This window comes from Trichoderma harzianum (genome assembly GCF_003025095.1).
Source record: "Trichoderma harzianum CBS 226.95 unplaced genomic scaffold M431scaffold_1, whole genome shotgun sequence".
Taxonomy (NCBI): Eukaryota; Fungi; Ascomycota; class Sordariomycetes; order Hypocreales; family Hypocreaceae; genus Trichoderma; species Trichoderma harzianum.
In genome coordinates, this window is record NW_020209249.1 from 3,395,584 (window position 1) to 3,416,853 (window position 21,270).

The window sequence follows — 21,270 nt, forward strand, 5'->3', positions numbered from 1 at the left end:
TCTGTCTGAAATCTATAACCAGCCCATATGCAAAAACCAACCCAAACCCAAAAGAAACAACAATTTCCAAAACCCCAAACTACCCAAACGTTGTTTCGCTCAAAAAAAAAAAGAAAAAAAAAAAATTAAAATTCACCAAGATATAAAAACCACAAGGCCAAAGATTGAGCAAATATAAATCCCATCGCTCATGCCGCCCCAGTTTCGCCCTGCTGTTATTGTTGTACAAAATCCAAATTCGACTCATGGGGGGAATTTCCTTTTTGGAACTCCTTTTCGAAACCCCTTTTTAATGCTTCGTTTGCGCCGACTTCATCCCAAATCACAATTTCCATAAGTGAGTTCCAAACCGTCCCCAAAGATTAAACAAATAAAAGATTTCCTTTTATAAAAGAAAGAGGGAGGGAATCACCAAGCCCTCTCATTCACAGTCCACCTCCTCTTTGCCTGGCTCAAGTCCCTAAGCCTATCCGCTTCGCTAGGCGGCATGGCCAAGGTCCAGAGTCCGCCCAGTCCTGACAGGGGCATCTCATCCCCGGCGTCTTCAAACGAAACATCCGTGTTGAGTTTGATAGGAGCAGAGAAAACCGGTCCCTTGGGAGAAGTCGGAAGCTGGATGGCGGGAGCCAAAGTCGGAAACGGCTCCAACGGTTTGGCCTCCTGCGATGGCTTGATGTTTTCGTCAGAGATGGGCCTGAATTTGTCGAAATTGGGGAGTATGCTGTCGTAGTCGTCCACTGCCTCCTCGTCGACATCGTCAATCAGACGCAATGAAGAGCGCGCGGGTGCCCACAGCCCTGACCCTGAGGATGGAGCCCGCGTCCGCCCGGTGGTGTAGCTGTTGGCCTCAATCTCATAGCCCGCGCTCACAGGCGGTGCCGCCCTGGGTGATCGCCGACTGGAGCCTGAATCTCGTCGAGAAAAGGGGCCAACTGACGGGTTTGCGGACGTGCTTCGAGTGCTCGCCGTCGAGAGCGGCTCCAGGAACGAAAGGGGGTTTTGCACGGGTCCATCCACAGTAGGCGAGGTGGGCAATGTTGAGTTGCGGCCACGACCAGAAGAGCTCCAGGTGTTCCTGGGAGATGCGGGCCTTGCGGTGACGGATGCGCCAGAGTTGGAGCGCAAGTGCTCTGTGCTTGCAGAGAGGCGAATCTCGTACAAGTCATCAACCGCAGCTTGGGGAGTTACGGAACCACTGCCTTGGTGCCCTGAGGAGACGGCAAGTGCTTTGGCATAATCGGCATCCGGTCTTCTGACAGCTGCGGTAATGGAGGCGATTCCGACGTCCATGAGAACGGGCTTGTGAGTGATGGCCCCGATCAAGGCGTTGCAGCCGGCACCGTGGGACACAATGATGACAACAGTCTCGACCTCTTCCTCCTCCTCTTCGCCATAGCCGCTGTCGCTGCAGCTGTGGTCGTTTTCGGTGCTGACAGGCGCGCACAGCAGCTCGTCGGGCGAGTCCGTAGTCGCATACCAGTTGACCATTCGCTTCAGCCCTGAGCGGAAGCGCTGGTGCATCGACTTCCACTCCTCGGGCAGCTTTCCGCCATCGCCAAAGTCCAGCGGCGCCCTCATCGAGTCCCACTGATAGTCAATGACGACACACGAGTCCCTAGCATGGGCGACAAATCCATCGGGTATCTTGCCGTTGCTCGAGATGGCATGCAATGGCCGCGGAGGCTGATAGCCTTTCTTCTGCTCCTGGGAGGCCGATGACAGAGCTGCAGCCATGGCGGAGGAGCTGAAAACACTACCCTGGCCTAATCCAGATGCGGGCTGTTGCGAGGGAGACGCCGCCACCGGCGAACTCCAGAGGGCGCCATTCGACGCCGGCTGAGTGGTACTGGGCACGGGCACGCCTGCGTAGATGCTGTAATCTTCGCGTCGCAACAAATCAGCCTTTGCGCCGCCCATCATCAGGGCCGGACCCGGAGGAGGCGTGATCATCTCAAAGTACTCCGGCGACAGCCACTCCCCAAGAAACGTGTCGAGCCGCAACAGGGCGGACTTGTGCGGGCTCTGCTGCCCAATCGGGGCCTTGCGCGGGACGATGACATCGGACGGCTGATATATGGATTCGGAGGCTGTCTGGGCGAGGCCGGAGCTGATGCCCACGGACGTCTGGACGCACCGCAGAAAGGGAGAGCTGTGGATGACGACTCTGAAGCGTCGGCGCTTCCCAGTCAAGGAGGCGCCGTTGTTGGTGACCTCGGCCTCGACCTTTGCCTGCTCCAGAATGCTGGCAATCTGGTTACCGACCTGGCGTGCCTGTAGAAAGCCGCCGTATGTCAGGGGAGGATCGTAGGGAGTCGGTGAGGTGAGGTGCCATTGCTTGTTGGCGGTATCGAGTCGGTTGCCGTGTCTGAGATGCTCACAGAGATTAGCAACGATTGGCCAATTGGAAAGCAGTGGGATTAAAAACTTGGGGGTTTGCCTCCTACCTTACGACGAATATATGCGATGGTAACCGACCCATGGTTGGTCTTGTCTTGTGTGTTTTGGTGTAGAAAGAATGTGATGCGGGTGAAGCTTAGATGGAGTGCGTACACCGATAAAAATGCAGAGACGGATCGGTGAATAGATAAATAGAAGAATCGCGCAGGCAAACAAACGAAATTCGTTAATGTTGGTTCCTGGCGACTTTATAGACCACCGACGCCTGATCAGCCGCTTTCTGACGTGTCTCTGTCCAGCTGGCTGCACTGGCTGGCCTGGCTCAGCCGCTCCTACGCACTGGCACTGGCTTGCCTTCTCCGCATATGAGGGGCCGAATGACACCAGGCTTGGAGAAGAGAGTGAACAGGGAATTGCAGGCGGGGTTTGATCAGCTGGGCAGGATGGAAATGGAAGCGGAGGAGACGCTGCAGTTGCAGTTGCAGGGCTGAGGATGCGAATGCGAGAGTCGCCGCCGAATCGACAGACGGGTGGTTCGATGGGGGATAGGCCGAGTGTGATGGATGATGAGATGAGGTCAGTCAGGCCGTGCAAGGAGAGGAGAGACGACAGTGCAACGGCTGCCTGTTGGCCGTGCGAGATGGAAACTGTAATTGCAGAAAATAAGCCACCGATCAGGTACCGAGTTCACTGGGGGAATTGGATGATAGGACGAGATGTTCATGTATTTATCACAGGCCGAGAAAGCGATGGAAATTAAATTGGATCATTACTACTAAGTAGCACCAAGTCGCTTACTGTACTGAACTGACAGTCTCTCCGCCAAATTAATTTCAATCTGCTTGTTCAATCGGGGCAAGGCTGTCTCGTCTCGGCTGCTCCTTTGGGAAAAGACACGCCCCCCGAGATTCCCATGTGACGTGGGCCGGTTTTTTCTTCTCTTCCTCATCCATCCTTTTTTTGTGTGAATCATTAATAATGTTCTCTGGTGACTTTTCTTTTTCTTTTTTCTCCTTTCCTCTTCTGAACAATGGTCCCCTAGTATGATTTTTTTTCCCACGCTTCTCTTGTTTCGGCTGTTTCGTCATTGAGGGCACGTGGGGCGCATGCAACCCTGGTTGGTGGTATGCATGACGGCCCTTTTGTTTTTCTGGCTTGTGATTCTGGGCGTCTTGGTGCTTGGGCGTGAGTTTTTTGGTCAAAGATTCGCGCGATTGCAACGCGGGGGTAGCAGCGCATCCGCTCCAGTGACGTCGGGGTAAGGTATCGTTTTGGAGGCACTGGCGCCCCCCACTCGTTCTTATTTTCAAGATCTTCAAACTATATACCTACTCCGTACCTATCTTTAACCGGATATCCTCTCCGAATGAAACAGGCATCACATCTTTATGTATATGGTGCGAAGGTGCGAAATGAATAACAGGCAGCTATTGAGATGACGAATTTCCCAGGATAACTGCATCGAGAAAAATCAAGTCATCGCTTCCCTCCTGCGCCGGAACTATGTTGCCGTGCTCGTCATGCTGAAAGCCATTGTCCAGGAAGAGGCCGGCAATCCTCGCAACTTCCACGCGATCGTCGTAGTCCTTCATCAACTCCTTAAACGCCGCCCAAAACACATCGCGAAGGGCCTGCTGGTTGGGGAGATAGGTCCAGCCCACGTTGACTCTTCTGATCCCTAACATCGCCTCGAAACCGCCAAGCGACATGCCAAACGGGCTGACCTCGGTGTCCTTCCAGTCGCAGATACCGACGAGACTGCCCGAGGTCGTGTCCACGTGGATGTTGTTCTCCCGGAGGTCGATGTGGTTGGGCACCATCGGCCAGTCCCCGGCAAAGAGCTCCGGGAGGCGCGATCTGACCTTGTTTAGAGTCTGGCGAAAGCGGCTCGGCAAACCGCTCTCCAACACCGCAAGCTGCGCGTCGTAGGTCTGGAGGAGCTTGCCACGGTCTGTATCCTTGATTGTCTGAGGCGTGTTCCACCATGCCGAGCTGAAGAAGCTGCGTTGGTAAAAGTCAGCTGCACGGCTCCCTCTAGCTTTAGATTGGGGGTTCCCACAGACCTTGCGTAGTCTTGCAGAGTCTTCTTCAGGAGCAAGCAATCATTCGCATGCAGCTGGTCGCGGGCCAGATACATGGCCACTCCGCCGACATTGTTCATCCTGTAGACGTGAACCTCGCCTACCTTGCCCACGCTCTCGTGGTGTGGAACGAAGCCTTTGTAGGCTTGCTCGATGTCCTGGAGAAAGCCGAGGTCTAGGGCAGAGTCGCTGCTGCGAAACTGGACAACAAGTGAGCCACTTTCAGTGACAACGGTGTAGCTGCATCCGCCTTGCACCGCCGTGGGTTTGACAGGTTCGCCCGTGATGCGTTCAGCCTCTGTGTTGCATTGAACCTGCGTTACAGGGGCGCTCTTCTCAAAGAATGCCTGTATTTGCATCTGCGATAGATCCCGAATCAGGCTCTCCATGTCCATGGCGGTGGGCTGCTGCGAATGCTGGGTGCCGGAAGATTTAGTAGTTGAGGATGGACGTGGTGACGTTGATTGCAGCCGCCTGTGGAAAGGGGAAAAGAATGGAAGACAAGCGGGAAGGGAAATGAGAAAGAAAGAAAGAAAAGGTAGCTGGACGACCCAGCCACGGAGATCAGGGTGGCACGTGTGACTACAGCCCAACTCGCAGTGTGACACAACATTGAATATTTTGAAGCCCGTTTGATGACGGGCCGTAGCCCCGTTCGTTGGACGGGAGTGTTAATTTGCAACTCTGGAACCTTCCAACTCGGTACGGAAGACCACATGAAGGTATGAGATGGCACGGAAGCAGGCTTCAGGCTCGAGTGAACTGGCAATGTAGATAGCCGCCTTTTGTTGAGCTGCTTGAGCAAGCAGCCTTTCGTTGAAGCAGCCTCTCGTTGAGCTGATAGATAGAACGTAGCCATACAATTATTAAAGTCATCTTACACCTTTCATCTTTCCAAATCCCCAGTGGGAATCTACATGACACCATATCCGCCATTCGGCAGTCTTGACAAACGGACCACGTCTGCGCCTTTCTCCTGCCGAATAGCACTACTTAAAGAGGCGATTCACCCTGTCAAGGACCATCTTCCTCCATCCTCAGACTGCCGCAAAGGAGAAGAATTCCACACGCCCCGTACAGCTTTGAACTACTCCTTACCATATACTCTGTATCCCACCACAATGGCTGCTCCAGCTACGGCAGCCTTCGACCCTGCGGTTGCTCCCGGCCTTGGACAGCCGCTCAATGCAAAAGACCTGGACATCGCTCGCTTCGTGTAGGTCCAACACTGCCATCATCCTTGAATCATGCTAGTATCATTGTATGGCATCGCAGGTACAATGAGCTTCCCTACTTCGAGGCCCAGCCCCATCTCCATTCCAAGCACCCCGAACACATCAAGGCCCTGAACGATATCATTCGCCACCACTCCATGGGTCACGTTGTCCGTGTCCACTCTGCGCATCGCCATGCTATCATTCCTGATGGCACGGTCCGCCTCGATACAGGCATGGGCGTCCATGGATTTACCTGGAACAGGGCCACGGAGATCAAGGTTCTCGATGTCAACAAGATACACGCCACCTTCTTCAAGATTACCGAGAACGGCTTGGTTCCCATCGAATTCGCCGCAGGCCCTTCACCCATTGCCGGGGCCGACATTCCTGCCGAATTCGTAGCCCATTTTGCTACATACATCATGGACAATGGGCTTGACAGCCTGATTGCCCTTGAGATTGGCAACTTTGCCAAGCTTCCCACCACCATGGCTGAGATGGAGATCCAGTGGAACACCGAAGAACCCTTCACTCTCAACGTGCCCGCCTCCGTCATTAATGTGGACGTGATGGAGTTGATTCCCACGAGCTGGAACGTCAAAGCCAATAACCAGGAGAGTGTCCCAAGCGGTTCCGATAGCAACCCTCGCCCCGGTACTTACTATGCCGCGGCCATAAGGCCCGTAAACACCCACAAGGTCTTTTTTAGCGGCAGGGGGCCTCTTGTCCCCGAGAATGTGACCAAGACGCTCGTTGAAATGGGTCTCCTCATCAACGTTTAGCTGGTTTGTCTGTACCTATCATACAACAGTGTTCGCAAGGGCTAAGCTTTTGTACAGATATACGGGTGCGAAGCCCCCCCCCTTATGGCAGTTGCAGCGACTCAGTTTTAGCACTTATCTTAGGCACTTATGTATTCTGTAGCTATGATGTCCAATGAAAACATACCTATCTACTATCTTTGTTGCTCTTTGTGCTCTACTCTATGACTTGTAGCGCCGCTACGTTGTGTGACTCCGCGTCGTTGACGAGTCTCTGAGCAGTGTGTTGTGTGTATCAGTAGGTACATCCGGCTCTACAGAATAGCCTCTGAGATCCGAGAAGTAAAGTTTTGTTGCTAGGTATCAGGATTCTGAGTCCTTAGCGTATCAAGGCGCGACCCTCGGACCCAGACCTTGGCCAAGGACAGCAGAAGTCGTTGGGCGGGCGTGTTGGTCAAAGTTCGCATGATTGCGACGGGAGGGCAAACAATTGAAGCATCCGCACGGGCGACGCCTCCTGTTGGGGCACCATGTTTCTCATCTCGTCTATCAAAATATCAAATAGTAGACCAATCTAGAGTAATACTCGTATGCTCGTTTATGGGGGTGTGCCGTATTCGCATCGCATCCTTTACTTTTGCCATTGCCATCTTACTAATACTTCCAATGTCTGTTGGACTTGATGCTCCTAGCTTGGCACCAACTAAGCAATACGACCACATCCTCTTACGTGTATCCATGGCGTCTCAGTTGCTCTGTATGTGTGTCACTCGCTGATATTACGGGCACAACGATGGTCTGCAAGTACATACTGTACAGCCAAGGGTGTGCCTACTAATTAATGCATCTCGCGGAGGGCTTCCGATGAGGCGGCTTAATATCAGCTTCACACCAAACATGAGCGCTTACATACTCCGGCACACCGAGATGTCGGATCGCGCCACTCATCCCGGATATATTCTCCTCTCTATCCGTATATCCGTATAGGCAAGTATTTACTCCCTAATCCCACCAGCTCAGTGACTTCTTCAGCCAAACATCAATATCCAAAGTCCCCGGTAATACTTCTCCGGATTTGTAATTTTGCTTGCTCCGTCACATGCTTTAATAGCGGCCGCTAGCAACGGGTACTTCCTTTATCCAAGATGCACCCCTCTGTGCTGCTCCACACGCCCCGCGTAGTCATTTTCAGGGCACATTTTCAGATGGAGGTACTGAGTACTTTACTCGGCGCATCCATCTTAGCGTTTAATATCGTACTCTCTACTTGTTACTCTGCCCATGAAACTGTTGGTTGAAAAGGGGGCCTAGATTTGTAAGCGCCCAAGATTGCCGAGCTGGACTTGACCACATACCTGCAGCTCATTGATCGATAACATACAATCAACCCGCATGGCTATGGCTTCGCGACAACCGGATTCAAGCTAGCAATACTCACCCTAATACCTACGAATTTACGAGGTATCCAGTCGTTATCGTTGCCACATCCCAATCACCATCACCGCCGTCGCGATGAAGCTCTCGGGCCTGAGCTTCAAGGCCATCGTGGCCTCGCTGCTGCTCGCATCGGCCTCTGTCGCCGAGCACACGAGCAACTGGGCCGTCCTGGTCTGCACATCGCGCTTCTGGTTCAATTACCGTCATCTCGCCAATGTCTTGTCCATGTACCGAACGGTGAAGCGGCTTGGCATCCCCGACTCGCAAATCATCCTCATGCTGCCCGACGACATGGCCTGCAACCCCCGAAATGCGTTCCCCGGCACCGTCTACAGCAATTCGGATCGTGCAGTCGACCTGTACGGCGACAACATCGAGGTCGACTACCGTGGCTATGAGGTCACTGTTGAGAACTTTATCCGTCTCTTGACGGATCGTGTCGGCGACGAAACGCCCCGAAGCAAGCGCCTGCTGACCGACGACCGAAGCAACATCTTCGTGTACATGACGGGTCACGGTGGAAACGAGTTTCTCAAGTTCCAGGATGCCGAGGAGATTGGCGCATTCGATCTTGCTGATGCCTTTGAGCAGATGTGGGAGAAGAAGAGGTGCGCATTATACATTCTTACATGTTCTTGTTGCAGCAGGACTCAATTAACTTGTCATACGATACAGATACCACGAGATTCTATTCATGATCGACACTTGCCAGGCAAACACAATGTACAGCCGACTTTACTCTCCCAACATCATTGCCACGGGATCATCCGAGCTCGACCAATCATCATATTCGCATCACGCCGACAACGACGTCGGCGTCGCAGTCATCGACCGATACACCTATTACAACCTAGAATTCCTCGAAGCCCATGTCCAGGACCTCAGCAGCAAAAAGACCGTCGGCGAGCTGTTTGATAGCTACGACTACGAAAAGATTCACTCCACCGCTGGCGTCCGCTATGATCTCTTCCCTGGGGGAGAAGAGGCCGCGCGCAGCCGCCTCATCACCGACTTCTTCGGCAACATTCAAAACGTCGAGGTCGACCGAGCCAAGGACTTGGCTTTGGAGGAAGAACTCGTCGAGCTAAGCAAGACCATTGCCATGCTGAGGAAGAGGGAGGCGGAGGAGGATGCGGCCCGCCACAACGTGTCGTCCATTCCCGCCAGAGTTCCCACGGCGCCGCCGAGGAAAATCCAGGGCGCCAAAGCTCTCACCGAGGATGACTGGTGGACGAAGAAGGTCATTGGAGCCACGGCGCTCGCTGGATGTGCGCTATTGTGGGGAGTTGGCACATTGTTGGAAGCATAATTTGCGGCTGTTTATTGTACTGTTTTTGTCTTGTTTTTATGAAGCATCGAATTTAAGCTTAGATTATACATCATCCATCTTAGCGCAAGATTAATCAAGGTCTAGCAGAAATAAATTGAAAATCTTTTGAAGAATTATATGTAAATATAAATTCTCGCAATGCTTTAATTCAGATCAATTCAATAACGGTTGATGATATCATGGGCGGTCCACGCGGGTGAATGCCTTAGTCAGCAGCAAATTAGACGTGCCAGTCTCATGCTGCATTCTTCAAGACTGAACCTTGTTCATAAACTTTTCGCTCGGCGTATTGGATTTTTCGCATGCGGACGTGAAAGATACCAATGAATCAGATTGTAAACCCGCGCGTTCTGATGAAATTGGCTGCGCCTAGCCCTCCATAGCATGGACCGATTCAGGGTGAGTTGAGAGCAAGCTTTGAGATTGGTGATTGGACATGGCATCTGGATGAGCATCTCTTGGTTCCAATGTTGATTTTTTGTTTGATATCTTCTCTCTTGAATATTCTATCAACCTATGGTGTCTTCATATGTATAGAACAATCCCAGCTCTTTCTTCCTCAGCTTCTCTCACCCCAGTCGGTAGCTCTATTCTTGGTTTCTTTCTTTGCCCTGCAGCCTCTTTTGCTCACGAGTTCAGCATGTCGACATCAATTTCTTTGCTGACCCCGGCCACCAATCGTCTTAGGCGCGTCCCCTGCAGACGCTTTCTCTCACTTCGCGTTCGCCATCGCCACATGCCCTTGCCTGGTCATGCGACGCTGAACTGGCCGTTGCCACGCAGGAATGCATCTACATCTTCCTGCCTGACTATCTGGCCGGCCACGATGCCGACGCAGATGAACGAGATGCCTCACAGTATCAGTTTGCACTCTCTCTCCAACCATCTGCCGTAATCAAGCCAAATATCAAGATAAACGGCCAGCTGTGCGCCCAAGTAGGCATCAGGCTACCAGCTCCTCGAACAGGCGACGAGGGTAGTTTCAGAGGCGTTGGTAATGGAACGGTCACAGGGTCCGGCGCAGCCTTGGGACAAGTCATCAGAGTAGAGTGGTCACCAAATGGGCTTGGCTGTAACTCTCGCCCAGTGCTGATGGCCCTGACAACTACTGGCAATCTCATCACGTTTGGGGAGCAGGCCGACAGCCAGTCATCCGCCACGTCGAGCATGAGAACCCGAACCTTTAAGAATTGGAGGGTGCTTTGGGGCTTGGGAGCCAGGCTTCCGATTCCAGATTCCAATTCCGAAGACGGGTTTCGAATCATGGACGAGCGCATCGTCTCATTTTCGTGGGCCAAGGAGATCGCCCCGGGAAGAGCCTTGTTGGCCTACCTGAACGACATGGGTCAGATTGTTGTTATGAGCATACAGTATCATCGTCGCCGAGATTCTTCCAAGCGCGGCTCTGAGCAGGAATGGGTTTGGACTTTGACGGAGCACATCAGAATTGATGGACGAGGCTCTCATAAGGAAGTGAGTCCGCCTACTCCTATCTCCGTACATGCCTTGTACTTACTTCTAGCTAGGATACAGATCCACAAGATCCGGATTTCAGTCCTCAAGGCAGCATCTTTTCCCTCAGATGGAGCCCCTGGCTAGTCGACAATGGAAACAGAACCGCGACCCTGGCATATCTTTCGAAAAACCATGCTGGCTTCCGTAGGATCGTATTGTATGGTGACTGGGAGAGGGGCGAGTTGCCCGACGTGGAAGCCGAACGAAGCGACACTACCACAATATGTCTCCCTCTCTCCAGTGACGCGTTGATTGAGTGGGAGGATGCGGTAAGTGGTGGCTGTTGTGTATCCAATTAGAATTTGAGGCTAATGAGAGCAGATATGGACCGAGGGAGATTCCCATACTGCCCGAGGTATCATCACAACTCCATTCACAATCAAGTCTTTCCAGGTCGTGCTCAACGGTGTCTTAAGTGAGCCGTCACCTCCGCACTCTATCTGGGAGTGCGCTTCAGCCTATGCCGACGAAGAGGATATATCAACAAACCCCATCACAGGTAACGTTAAGATATCGTATCAGCAGATAACTCATATTCTTATGATTTCGCCCTAGGCCTCATTGTGCATGATCCTGATCCCAATAACAAGCCCCCGATTCCATATTATTCTCTAGTGAGACTATCCGCCACCTCCACGAATCTCGACTGGTATCAGACAAACTTGCCCGAAGAAAATCTCCCGCAATGGGTAGAAGATATAGGAGACCAGAATGCCCGCCTCGTCTCTCGAAGGGCCGCATTATACGGCGTAGACTCCGATTTCGAATCGGATTCTGAAGACGAAGACAAGACGATGCAAGATGCACCTCCAGCGCCAGCCGAGCCCGTTTTGCAGGTCCACCCGTACCGATTTCGCCTCTGGGGCCTAGCCAAATCCCCCGGCGATGGATGTACCGCCGTCCTTGCCTCGAAGCACGATACCCAGCATCCCGATCGCCGAGGCGTTTCAAACGTTCACTTTGATTGGCAAGTCTCTGCTGATACCGACGATAAACCCCAGCGCACGAGACCAATCTCTAAGCCACTGACCACGGAGGGTCGAGTATGGGAGTGGATGTACGGGCTGGGAGGCGACGTTCCTGGCGTGACACCAGGGTACAAGACCTCGTCTGGCAGACAGCAGGCCAGTCCACTGAGAACACTATTCAAGCATGTAGCCAAGAGTTTGCCTTGTGTATTCTGTGAGGCTCGGCTATCTATCAAGGATGATGTAGCTACTTGCGCAAACCGCCATGCATTCGGTAAGGGGTCAACTTGTTTTCTTCCTTCTCTCTCTTGTTTAACGTCATGCTAACGCTCAATGCAGCTATATGTGCCACATCTGGCATCCCCATCTTGGCACCCGGGATATCTCGAGTCTGTGGCGTCTGTAAGATGCGCTGTCTCAAGGTCTCTGAGCTGGAGAAGTTGGCGGAGGAGCACCTCGGGAGGGTTGATGCGGTGGGGGATTCGCAGGGAGAAGTGTGTGGAGGTTGTGGCGGCAAGTTTGTCGTTTGAGGGCAAGCTTTGTGTCTCTATCTTTACTCGGCGTTGGGGAAGCATCTATGTAGTTCAGCATGCTGTGATGTGTGGGGGAATAGCACAACAGTCGGCTTCATATCTTGTGTAATGCGTACTAGTTGAAGAAATGCCGAATCAACACTCCGTGTAAGATGACGACATGGTGAGCTGTCAAGTGAATTCGTGATGCGCCCAAAGACGCTGCACGATGCCGCTCTCTGCCTGGACTTTCACTTCAGGAAGACGGATAAACGCTTTGATTCCACATCATAGACACAGCAGGACGTGTGAATGACTCATTTGATGGCGTGTCAACGGGCTATTGCGTTCATTTTATCGCGTCTCTGCATTAGAACGTGGATGAAGCGGTGAATGACATGGATATACCATCTTGATTGATCTCTTCCCGTTTCTGAAAACAAAAGTCCAGTGAATTAGGTCAGGTTTGTTGTACATAAATAGGTCGTCTGTTTCCATTACAATTTTGTCTAAACAGTCCATAACTATATAAACCACTTGACTCTGGACCACAACTGACATGGCCGACGAAGACTACAGCAGAGACACGATTGAACACACAGACACACCAACACACAGATCATACACACAGACAAACCACAAAGATCGGAAGTCTTTAGGCTTTTTTATCACCCAACAGACTATACTATTGCATGTAAGTCCCTCTCTGCACTGACAGTGGTAAAGTTTGCACTGGATTAACTGACGTCCCTGGCGTAGCTGTTGCTACTGCCAAAAAAGAAAGCTACTATGCTCTTCTGACGATATCGAGGTAAATAACTCCATGCCCTTAAGCGCCTATATCACTCGGGCCCTAGAAGCGGTTATACGCGATACAACGGCTGTTACTGTTAGTGGTCTCAAACGCCATCAGCGTGAGATGTTCTCATTCGAGACCATAGCGCCACTGCCCGCAATGTGACCGCGCACGCATAATACGCCAGAGGTGTTGCCGCTGTGAAGTTCTATCACAAGCAGGCAACCAATATGAACCTGGAAGAACAAACCGAATACATCACGAACATCGACATTTCCCACTCTCCTTCTGGAATCACCTACACACGCTTCCAGAGGCCCTTCAGAACATTGCCTCGCATGTGAAACAGATACTCTGCCGATTTACACTATGCTCGGGCAATCCTCCAGGATATATCTAGAACACCAGAAAATAGCGACAATAACACTTGTATATTACATGTGCCCCTACCACACTATGTTGACCGCATCGAGCGATTCATCAACAGCTATACATACGATCTCCATATCCACTGTTCATCCATTCTGTCTCTATCACTAGAAAAAAGGCGTGAGAGATGACAACAAAGAGAACGAATACAACGGCTCAATCATGGCGGCACACGGCCTCCCGTGTCTGGACATTGTTTCTAACGCCGGGCTTTCTACTCTGGTCCAAATCCAGTTCTACTGGATGCCAATCAACGTCCAAAAGTTCTCGACTCTCACTACTATGGCGAAGCCAGGATCTAAAAAGCGACAAAGCCGTCAATGAAATGCTTCAATCTACGGTGTCCGATGTGCAGAGAAGCTCCTTCCATGAGCTAGAGACAGGACAAGTTTTTAAGCTCCCATGTTTTCAGCGAATATAGCAGAATATGAAGAAGGTCGTAAATGTACAATGAGCTGTCATCGGCTTGCAGCTTTTTCTGGCGTAGCTGAACTTTGGAAGCTCAATCACGCCTAATAACACGGGGATACTTTCACTTCATTCTAGAAAATGGAGCTCCCAACAACAAGAAATAATACAACCTTAAATCGACAGACCACAGTGAGTATCCACGCGACACTCACATCCCTTGAGAGCCACCACATGGGCGGATACAAGACAATGAGCAAAACAGGCAGCAAGAAGCTCGGGCACACGAAAGATTATGAGCAACTCAACAGCCGTCACGACAACCCAAACAAACAATGTGACAGGCTGTCTTTTAGGTGACGCTTCCGACACCTTCGAATGTGTGCCTCTGGCTGTGGCTTCAGAGACGCAAACTTTTGTGGCCAATATCAACATCATGACTACGGGGGTAAATCTTCACGAGGCTTATCGCATTGACATTCTTGCAAACAACCATTTCAACCCAAAGACTGCGCTCCCGACTCTATAACGGCCTTCCATATGAAGACTATCTACCCTATGCGAACGAGCGAAACATCAATGTTCACCAAAACGCACACAAACGAATGCGCAAATGGATGCCCCTCAGCATCAATCCTCAGCGATAACCCTCCCTTATTGGGAAATCTCACCTCAAGTGGTTTACAGAAAGCCTTGAAATTATGTGTCTAGACTTTTAGGGGAACCAAGAGTAACAGACGAAGTATTTGGCACCAAGAGCGAAAGATTCCATTCGATATTTCATGTCTCGGTTCTTGGAACACCACCGGAAATATCTACGCTATGAGCGACATGACAGACCAAACTAATCCAGGTCATTCTCACTGCTGTTCCCCTGTATCTTACTTAAGAATTATGACACCTGCAAGAACTCGGGAGCCAAGGATGCCAAGCCTGTTCGAGATACATTCTTCTACAGCTCAGAGAATGCCCTAGACTTTGGCGACGTCCCAGACCATCTGCCTGCATTATTCGCAAGTGGAAGAGATACTTATTGCCCGCGTCCACATACATGTGCAAATATTCCAACACCGAGGGCGGCAGTATAAATACCGTAGCCATGTTATCTATTTCTTGCGCGACACAGGAAGCGTCTACTCATACCTAGCTTCCCCTCTTTTCCCCAAGCCTTATCATCCTCCGGCCAGCCAACGAAACAACACAACCACACATGACTCGGCAATTCAAGAAGCAATTCCGCGTTAGACAGGACGCCAATCGTAATCGCCACCGATCAAGTGTTTGGCATCAAGAGCGAAAGATTCCCTTCTATATTTCACGCCTCGTTCATCGGAACACCATCACAAATGCCCACACCATGAGCTATAGCACAGGCCGAGGCACTCCATATCATCGTCACTATCTTTTTCTTATTTTCAACTTACGAATCACGACATCTCGCTATTTAAGGTGTCTTTCACAGTTGCAGGTCAAGGCAAAGATGCCTTGCAGACAGGCTGCCGCCATAATTGGACGGACCTTTACATAGCCTCTGCAGACAGACGGCGAAGCGAAAGCCATGACAATCCCAAATACAGCCGCTGGCCGAGAGATTCCTCTGCCACCGCCAACGCAGGAGTATGGCTCATTCGAACGACTTTATTCGACGCCCTACAGACCTTCTATCGCGACAACGGCGCAGCACTTGTGAAGAAATCACCCAGGAACGAGGGAATTGTCAACGGCAAGAGGATTCCAACTTGGTACGCGATCGAGGCTCTCACATACTGAAGGATTCAAGAATCAGGAATGCAGCGACTAGAAAGGTCGACTACCAGTTCAATCTCACAAACTCATGATCAAATATTGTAATAAGATGCGAAAAATAGTGCGCGGGAATATAGGATATCTACATGTACTAGGCTAGACATAGCGAGGAACGACTTATTGCTCTGATGGAAGACATTCCCTAAGAAAAGTCATTCAATCCACAAACCTCATACCACACGCTCAATGGTATTCTCGATGACATTTACGCCATTCGGAGAAACTTGCATCAAGCTACACCTAGACCAATGAAATTCATACCTTTATGTGTTGGTAGTAGCAGAAAGTGTGTCAGATTTATCAAGTCTATTATTACTAAGATTGCCACAAATGCCACTGGGAGTGTGTAATCAAGATCATGAGGCCACGACTATTTTTGGTGACGAGCAATTGCTCAAGTGACCTGATACCAGCCTATAATAGCAGATACATCCATGGAAGATCCTTGGTCTTCAGAACTACCAGCTGCTAGAGTAATAAAACTCATATACTCCGTATAGTCAATAAGGATCCTTAAGATTAACAAAGTATCTTCATTAAAAGCTTCACTTATATGAAACTGTATCTTCATATAATAACCTAGAACGATGGAACTCTGACTCGAGCGTGCTTCAACGTCATGTAATTTCTCGTACATGAAAGTACACCAGAAAGGCCATCCACAAACCAGGGCTGGCAAGAAGACGCGAGCGCGAAATGCTTACCTCAGAGCGCCCAGTCAGCAGCCTCGTGTCGTGTTGCCATACGACTTCATAAGTGAAATGCTACGCTCTTCTCTTGCAAGGGAAGAACAAGCGTCGGCTGTCGCCGTTATACGTCCACCAATCTGCCGCCGTTGATACAGATTGTCAAAGCTGCCTTTCGCATTCACTGGTCAGACATTTCGACCGATGATAACAAAAGACCTAGTTCTGTATCGAATTACAAATACATATCCAAAACAAAACAAATTCGCCAGAAGCTAGGATATATAGTATCCTTATATAGAGAATATCGGGCACATTCTAAAGACGGTTAGGATATGTAATCGAACGTAAATTAACGTGCATTACCAAATTATTATTATTGTCTCATGTTTCTATACGCTGATGGGGATGACCAAACTAAAACCAACACGCTTTCATCTACATGTATCCACAGTTAAGGCCGACATCAATCCAGCCCCAGCCATAAGCACTACTTTCCTCTGACTTGACAGGGCACAGCAGCAAATCCAGTCTAATAGGGTATCTAATGATTTGCTTCCCAAAAAAAGCACCGATTTTTTTTTTTTAAATCGCCATCATGAAAGCGAGTGCGAGGGCGCCAATAGAGATAGACAAAGATACACTGCCGTTATCCTTGCCGTCTTTGTCGGAAGAGCTGTCGCCTGAGCTGCCGCTGCCACTTCCACTGCTGCCTCCCTTTCCAGAGCTGCTGCCACCACTGCCACCACTGCTTCCGTTGCCATCGCCGCTGGTGGAGTTGTCTGAGCTGCTGTCGTTGTCTGCAATCTCTCCGCCAAAGGACGTTCGGCCGGGGGAGACACTCCTTGCCAGGGTTGAAGCGCGCTTCTTGTAGTCGTCGAGGGTCTGGTTGCCCTTGGGGTTGATGATGCCAACCATGCCGCCGGCGCACTCGTTGCCCTGCGAGGAGTAGAACGGAATGGTGTCGGTTCCGTTGATTTCTACGCGAAAGACTTTGTCCTAAATGTCACGTTGTTAGGATATGGCCACCTAAAAGTAGTGAGTGAGAAAGAGACGTACATTTTCGCCGCTGGATGTCGCAAAGAAGCCAGAGAAGAAGCCGGTGCCGAGCTCCAAGGGAGAGCAGGGGTAGCGATAGTCACCAGCGACGACAGAGTGGTTCTTGGGCTCGAAGATGAACTCCAAGACGTCGCCATCGTTTGCCTTGATGGTTGAAGGATCAAAGGTGTTGGAGGAGGTGGCTGTGATCTTGATGGTGGTTGCGTTGGCCAGGTACGCAAGGGCAAATGCCGAAAGGAGGCTCTTGATGGAAGGCATTTTGTATGTATGCGAGTATAATCAAGCGCGATGATCTATATATAAAAGAAAAAGAAAGCAAACGCTAGATGATTGAAAGCAAGAGGATCCTATTTGAGAGCAATGCAGAGCAGCTTACTTTACAAAAAGGAGAACAACAACAAGAGCTGGGACATAGCTCCTTAAATACGGAGGTCGATCCCGAAGGATTCGGATAGCTCCCTCTCGTATTACACGTTGATTCTCGTGAACAGGAGGGTCCAATGGCGCAGATCTTGGAAAAACACGAAAAAAAAGCCCAAGCAACTGGCCAACGAGCATCCGATCTTGGCTCAAATCAGTCTGCGCCACGCAAAGCCCCCATGCATCCATGCATGTTTAGCTGTGTAAGTTGGCGCCCCTTTGGGAATAGACTGCAGTCGTGTCTTGGGAGCTTACAGTCACTGAAACATCATTGTCGGTGTTATGCGATGCCATTACGGCGGCGGAAAGCTGTCATTGAAATTGATAATGGATGCGAAAATGTCACATTTGTTGTCATGCAAGTTGTGCAGCTTCTTTTTTTGCCAGCAGAGCAGCCCTTGGAGGTTGTATAAGAGGCAGCAATACTTGGACTTGGGCTTCTGACAACCACCAAGACGCTCGGACCAGGAATAGGATCATTAAGGCACGGGTATGTAAGCATCAGGCAGCGTCTCACCGCATCCAAATAGTCCCAGAGCTATGCCGTGCCAAATATAGTAATCCAGTGGTTTTTTTTGTCCGAGTCGCTATTTATACTCGGACGCATGAACGAGTTGGCCGCTAGCCTTGCCCAGATCTGGGATCTGGGATGTGGCTGTGGTGCTTAGTAAAAAAAAGAACAGGAAAAAAATAGGGACACCAAAAACTTCCCGCTTTGGGTAAAAAGGACGGCATTGGGGAAAGGGAACAAAGCCTTAGGCCGGGACAGCAGTTCTTGCAGCAGTTCTGGATATTCCCGAGGAGTAAAGCCGTTTTGCCGTCCAGATGGACGCATCATAATCGTACGACACGATGGATCTGAATCTCGGGGAATTATGAATTATCTTCAACGACTTCGGCGACTCCTGGACCACAGTTCAGCTCTGCTAGGGGCAAGTAAACGGAGACGGGATGGCAAAACAAAACAACACTTGAAGCATGAGTATGGCCGCATATCGGCCGCGGAACCCAGTGGCGGAGGTCCGTGATTTTCGGGGACCCTTCCTTGGCATTGCCATCGGTGCCGGCTCTGGCCATCGGCTCTTGGTTCGCCGCGACGGCTCGAGTTGTCTAGTTTCATGTAGTGTAACCATTGGTTGGTTAAAGCTGCGGAAGAAAAGAGATTTGGGTCGACAGCTCAGGCCCGGTAATAGCAGTAGCGTCGACGGAGTATTAGTATTAGGCATAGCATAGCATAGGCCTCTGCGTACGGACGGCACAGTACTCCGTAGCATCGGCTTCGCGCAGCTGCGGCAAAGACCGTTGTCCAGTCGCTTCGTCTGGAGCCCCCGTTAGTGTCGTCCATAGGGCAAATTCACGTGGATAGGGGTACTCTATCGCTCCATTTGGCAAGCCCTTTTTTAAGCTTTTGGATCCAGATCGGCTGCCGGGCCAGACTCGATTTGCCTTTCTCGGCCCTCCAGATCACGGCGCTTCAGGTGGTTTTTTGGCTTCTACGTTTTGTTCAGCTCATACGTAATCAGCCAGTTCAGCCGCTACCAGAGAGGCGAATGGTGTCGCGTCGGTTTCCCTTTCTGGCTGTTCTGCTCACACGTCCAGCCCAGTCTGTGGCGCCTCCTTATTCGTACTGTTCCTCTGGCTGGGCTGTCAGCCCTTTTTTTGCTCTCAGCCTTTTGGTAGCTGGCAACTCTTGGGAGCTGAGAGGAAAACAAGCCATCGAGGGCATAAATACAAAACGACGAGGAACTCTATTCCAGCAGAGATGGGGGTGGTGGCTCAACCCTGAGGACGGAGGCGTTGGGTGTGCGGATGGTTGTTTGCCTTGTTATCCGTCGGCAGTTCGATTCAAACCAAGGGCGAGGCAAGCAACTAACTGGACAGTAGAGCACGGCCGTGTTCCGATGCGGCGAGAAAAGAAACGAAAAATAGGCCGTTGGGCTGGAAAAGGCTGCAACTCAACTCTTAGCTGTCTGCCAACCCAGAGTTGAAAACTCGGGAGCACAGTCACCCCCGCGAGTTGACTGGCCGGAACTCCCTGAAGCAGTTCGTCACGGTGGAGAAGGTTAGTCTTTGTTTCTTGCTCTAGGATCCATTCTTGTAGTAGTAGATGCACGGCGAAATTGCGCCCTCGCAAGACTCACCGGATAACATGTCAATCTTCAATTGCGAGGGGAGCTGCTGCACCCGCTGCTGCGTTTCACGATCAGTCACCCATGCGAAGCTAGCGTGCCAGTCGAGAGGCGCGCGGAACCAGACCCATGGCATGCAATGTGATTTGATTTGACTTGTGTCGCGGCTGAAATTGAGCTCGAGCTGGGTCAGCGTATCATCGTGGGAAGACGCCGGGGTGAGCCGAGATGAGGAGCCAATTTACTTAAGACTTTGCACGCATACTTTGCGATACTGTACACGTTTTCAGGTTGGTGCTGCTGAGAGAAGGGGCCAGAGCAGGAAATGAGAGGAGCGGCGAGGTCGCGAGAGAGGGTGAGAAGCTTTTGTCAGTCTCGTGTGAAGTCATTCGCATCATCGCCAGCGGTTGGGTGAGCTTGAGCCAGAGCCAGCGACAGCCGTCAGAGAGAGGAATGTGAGATGCAAGCACAGGAAAAACACTTTGCAGCTAAGGCACAGGCCAACACACACACACACTTACAGTCACTTCACACTAAAGCTCACTGGAGGGCTGAAAAGGTGCGCATCCCGTATCGAGAGAAATCGAGCGCCTCGTGATCAACGCTGGGTTACGAGTCCAGGCACCTCCAGCGGCACCTCCAGCGCCAGAAGGTTTCGATGGGTGGAAACCTTAGTCGTCAAGGCAGAGCATCGCATCGGCCGGAAAGGACGAGGAACATGGCGGCTGTGTAGGGGTACATGACCTCATTCATCTCTTGGCCATGTTTTCATAATCGGTGTTAATGTACCCTCAACTTGATGTTCATTTGATGGGATGCCCTCCCTCCTCACCTAAAGTACCTCCATACTAATAAGGCAGTCAACCAGTACAGTATCTAGCAAGCAAGGAACATTTGAACCCTGCAAGGCCCGTCGGTGCACTGGAAAACAACGTGGAAGAGGGGCAGCTCGAGCACGAACCCGGCCGCGAACCGCTAGTACCGGATACCACTATATCGAGTATTTTGCTACCTTACCTGACGTGAACGACTTAGTAACCCACGCAATGCACGGCCTCCAGTCAGGTACCTTCTTTTTTTTTTTTTCTTTTTTTTTTTTTTCTTTTTTTTTTTTTTCTTTTTTGTTCTTTTCTTCGCCTTGATCTCCATCCATCCTGCCTTAGTACGTGCTTGCCCTGTACATACCAAGATTGGGGGGGCGTGTGGCAGACCAGGCGCTCCTTCTCGGAAACAAGTTGCAATGTAACTACGGATGAGTGGCGTTTTCATCAAGGTCCTCTAATCTGCTGCCATCTATTTTCTCTCATACAACAAACACG

At 50.9% G+C, this 21,270-nt stretch overlaps 6 protein-coding genes across 6 annotated transcripts; 3 read left to right on the forward strand and 3 right to left on the reverse strand.

Annotated features, from left to right (window-relative positions):
• Positions 1–408: 408 nt before the first annotated feature.
• On the reverse strand, positions 409–2,479 carry M431DRAFT_477461 (hypothetical protein; the record flags this gene model as incomplete). Its single annotated transcript, XM_024915562.1, has 2 exons — positions 409–2,365; positions 2,445–2,479. The coding sequence occupies 2 exons, from the start codon at positions 2,477–2,479 to the stop codon at positions 409–411; spliced, it is 1,992 nt and encodes a 663-aa protein (XP_024780747.1).
• Positions 2,480–3,703: 1,224 nt separating this feature from the next.
• Positions 3,704–5,349, reverse strand: M431DRAFT_503227 (hypothetical protein). The gene is made up of 2 exons (XM_024918276.1): positions 4,461–5,349; positions 3,704–4,398 (listed from the first exon to the last, which is right to left on the reverse strand). The coding sequence occupies exons 1-2, from the start codon at positions 4,871–4,873 to the stop codon at positions 3,825–3,827; spliced, it is 987 nt and encodes a 328-aa protein (XP_024780748.1). The 5' UTR covers positions 4,874–5,349; the 3' UTR covers positions 3,704–3,824.
• Positions 5,350–5,599: 250 nt separating this feature from the next.
• On the forward strand, positions 5,600–6,477 carry M431DRAFT_12849 (hypothetical protein; the record flags this gene model as incomplete). The annotated part of the gene is made up of 2 exons (XM_024912372.1): positions 5,600–5,694; positions 5,754–6,477. 2 exons carry the CDS (start codon positions 5,600–5,602, stop codon positions 6,475–6,477), a joined length of 819 nt encoding a protein of 272 aa, XP_024780749.1.
• A 1,491-nt stretch (positions 6,478–7,968) lies between these two features.
• M431DRAFT_71311 (hypothetical protein) lies at positions 7,969–9,202 on the forward strand (the record flags this gene model as incomplete). The annotated part of the gene is made up of 2 exons (XM_024921885.1): positions 7,969–8,501; positions 8,569–9,202. The coding sequence occupies 2 exons, from the start codon at positions 7,969–7,971 to the stop codon at positions 9,200–9,202; spliced, it is 1,167 nt and encodes a 388-aa protein (XP_024780750.1).
• Positions 9,203–9,607: 405 nt separating this feature from the next.
• On the forward strand, positions 9,608–12,449 carry M431DRAFT_515479 (hypothetical protein; the record flags this gene model as incomplete). Its single annotated transcript, XM_024920274.1, has 6 exons — positions 9,608–9,622; positions 9,911–10,696; positions 10,750–11,007; positions 11,060–11,237; positions 11,294–11,980; positions 12,046–12,449. 6 exons carry the CDS (start codon positions 9,608–9,610, stop codon positions 12,234–12,236), a joined length of 2,115 nt encoding a protein of 704 aa, XP_024780751.1. The 3' UTR covers positions 12,237–12,449.
• A 4,292-nt stretch (positions 12,450–16,741) lies between these two features.
• M431DRAFT_503231 (hypothetical protein) lies at positions 16,742–17,761 on the reverse strand. Its single transcript, XM_024918277.1, has 2 exons — positions 17,403–17,761; positions 16,742–17,342 (listed from the first exon to the last, which is right to left on the reverse strand). Exons 1-2 carry the CDS (start codon positions 17,658–17,660, stop codon positions 16,929–16,931), a joined length of 672 nt encoding a protein of 223 aa, XP_024780752.1. The 5' UTR covers positions 17,661–17,761; the 3' UTR covers positions 16,742–16,928.
• Positions 17,762–21,270: the final 3,509 nt, after the last annotated feature.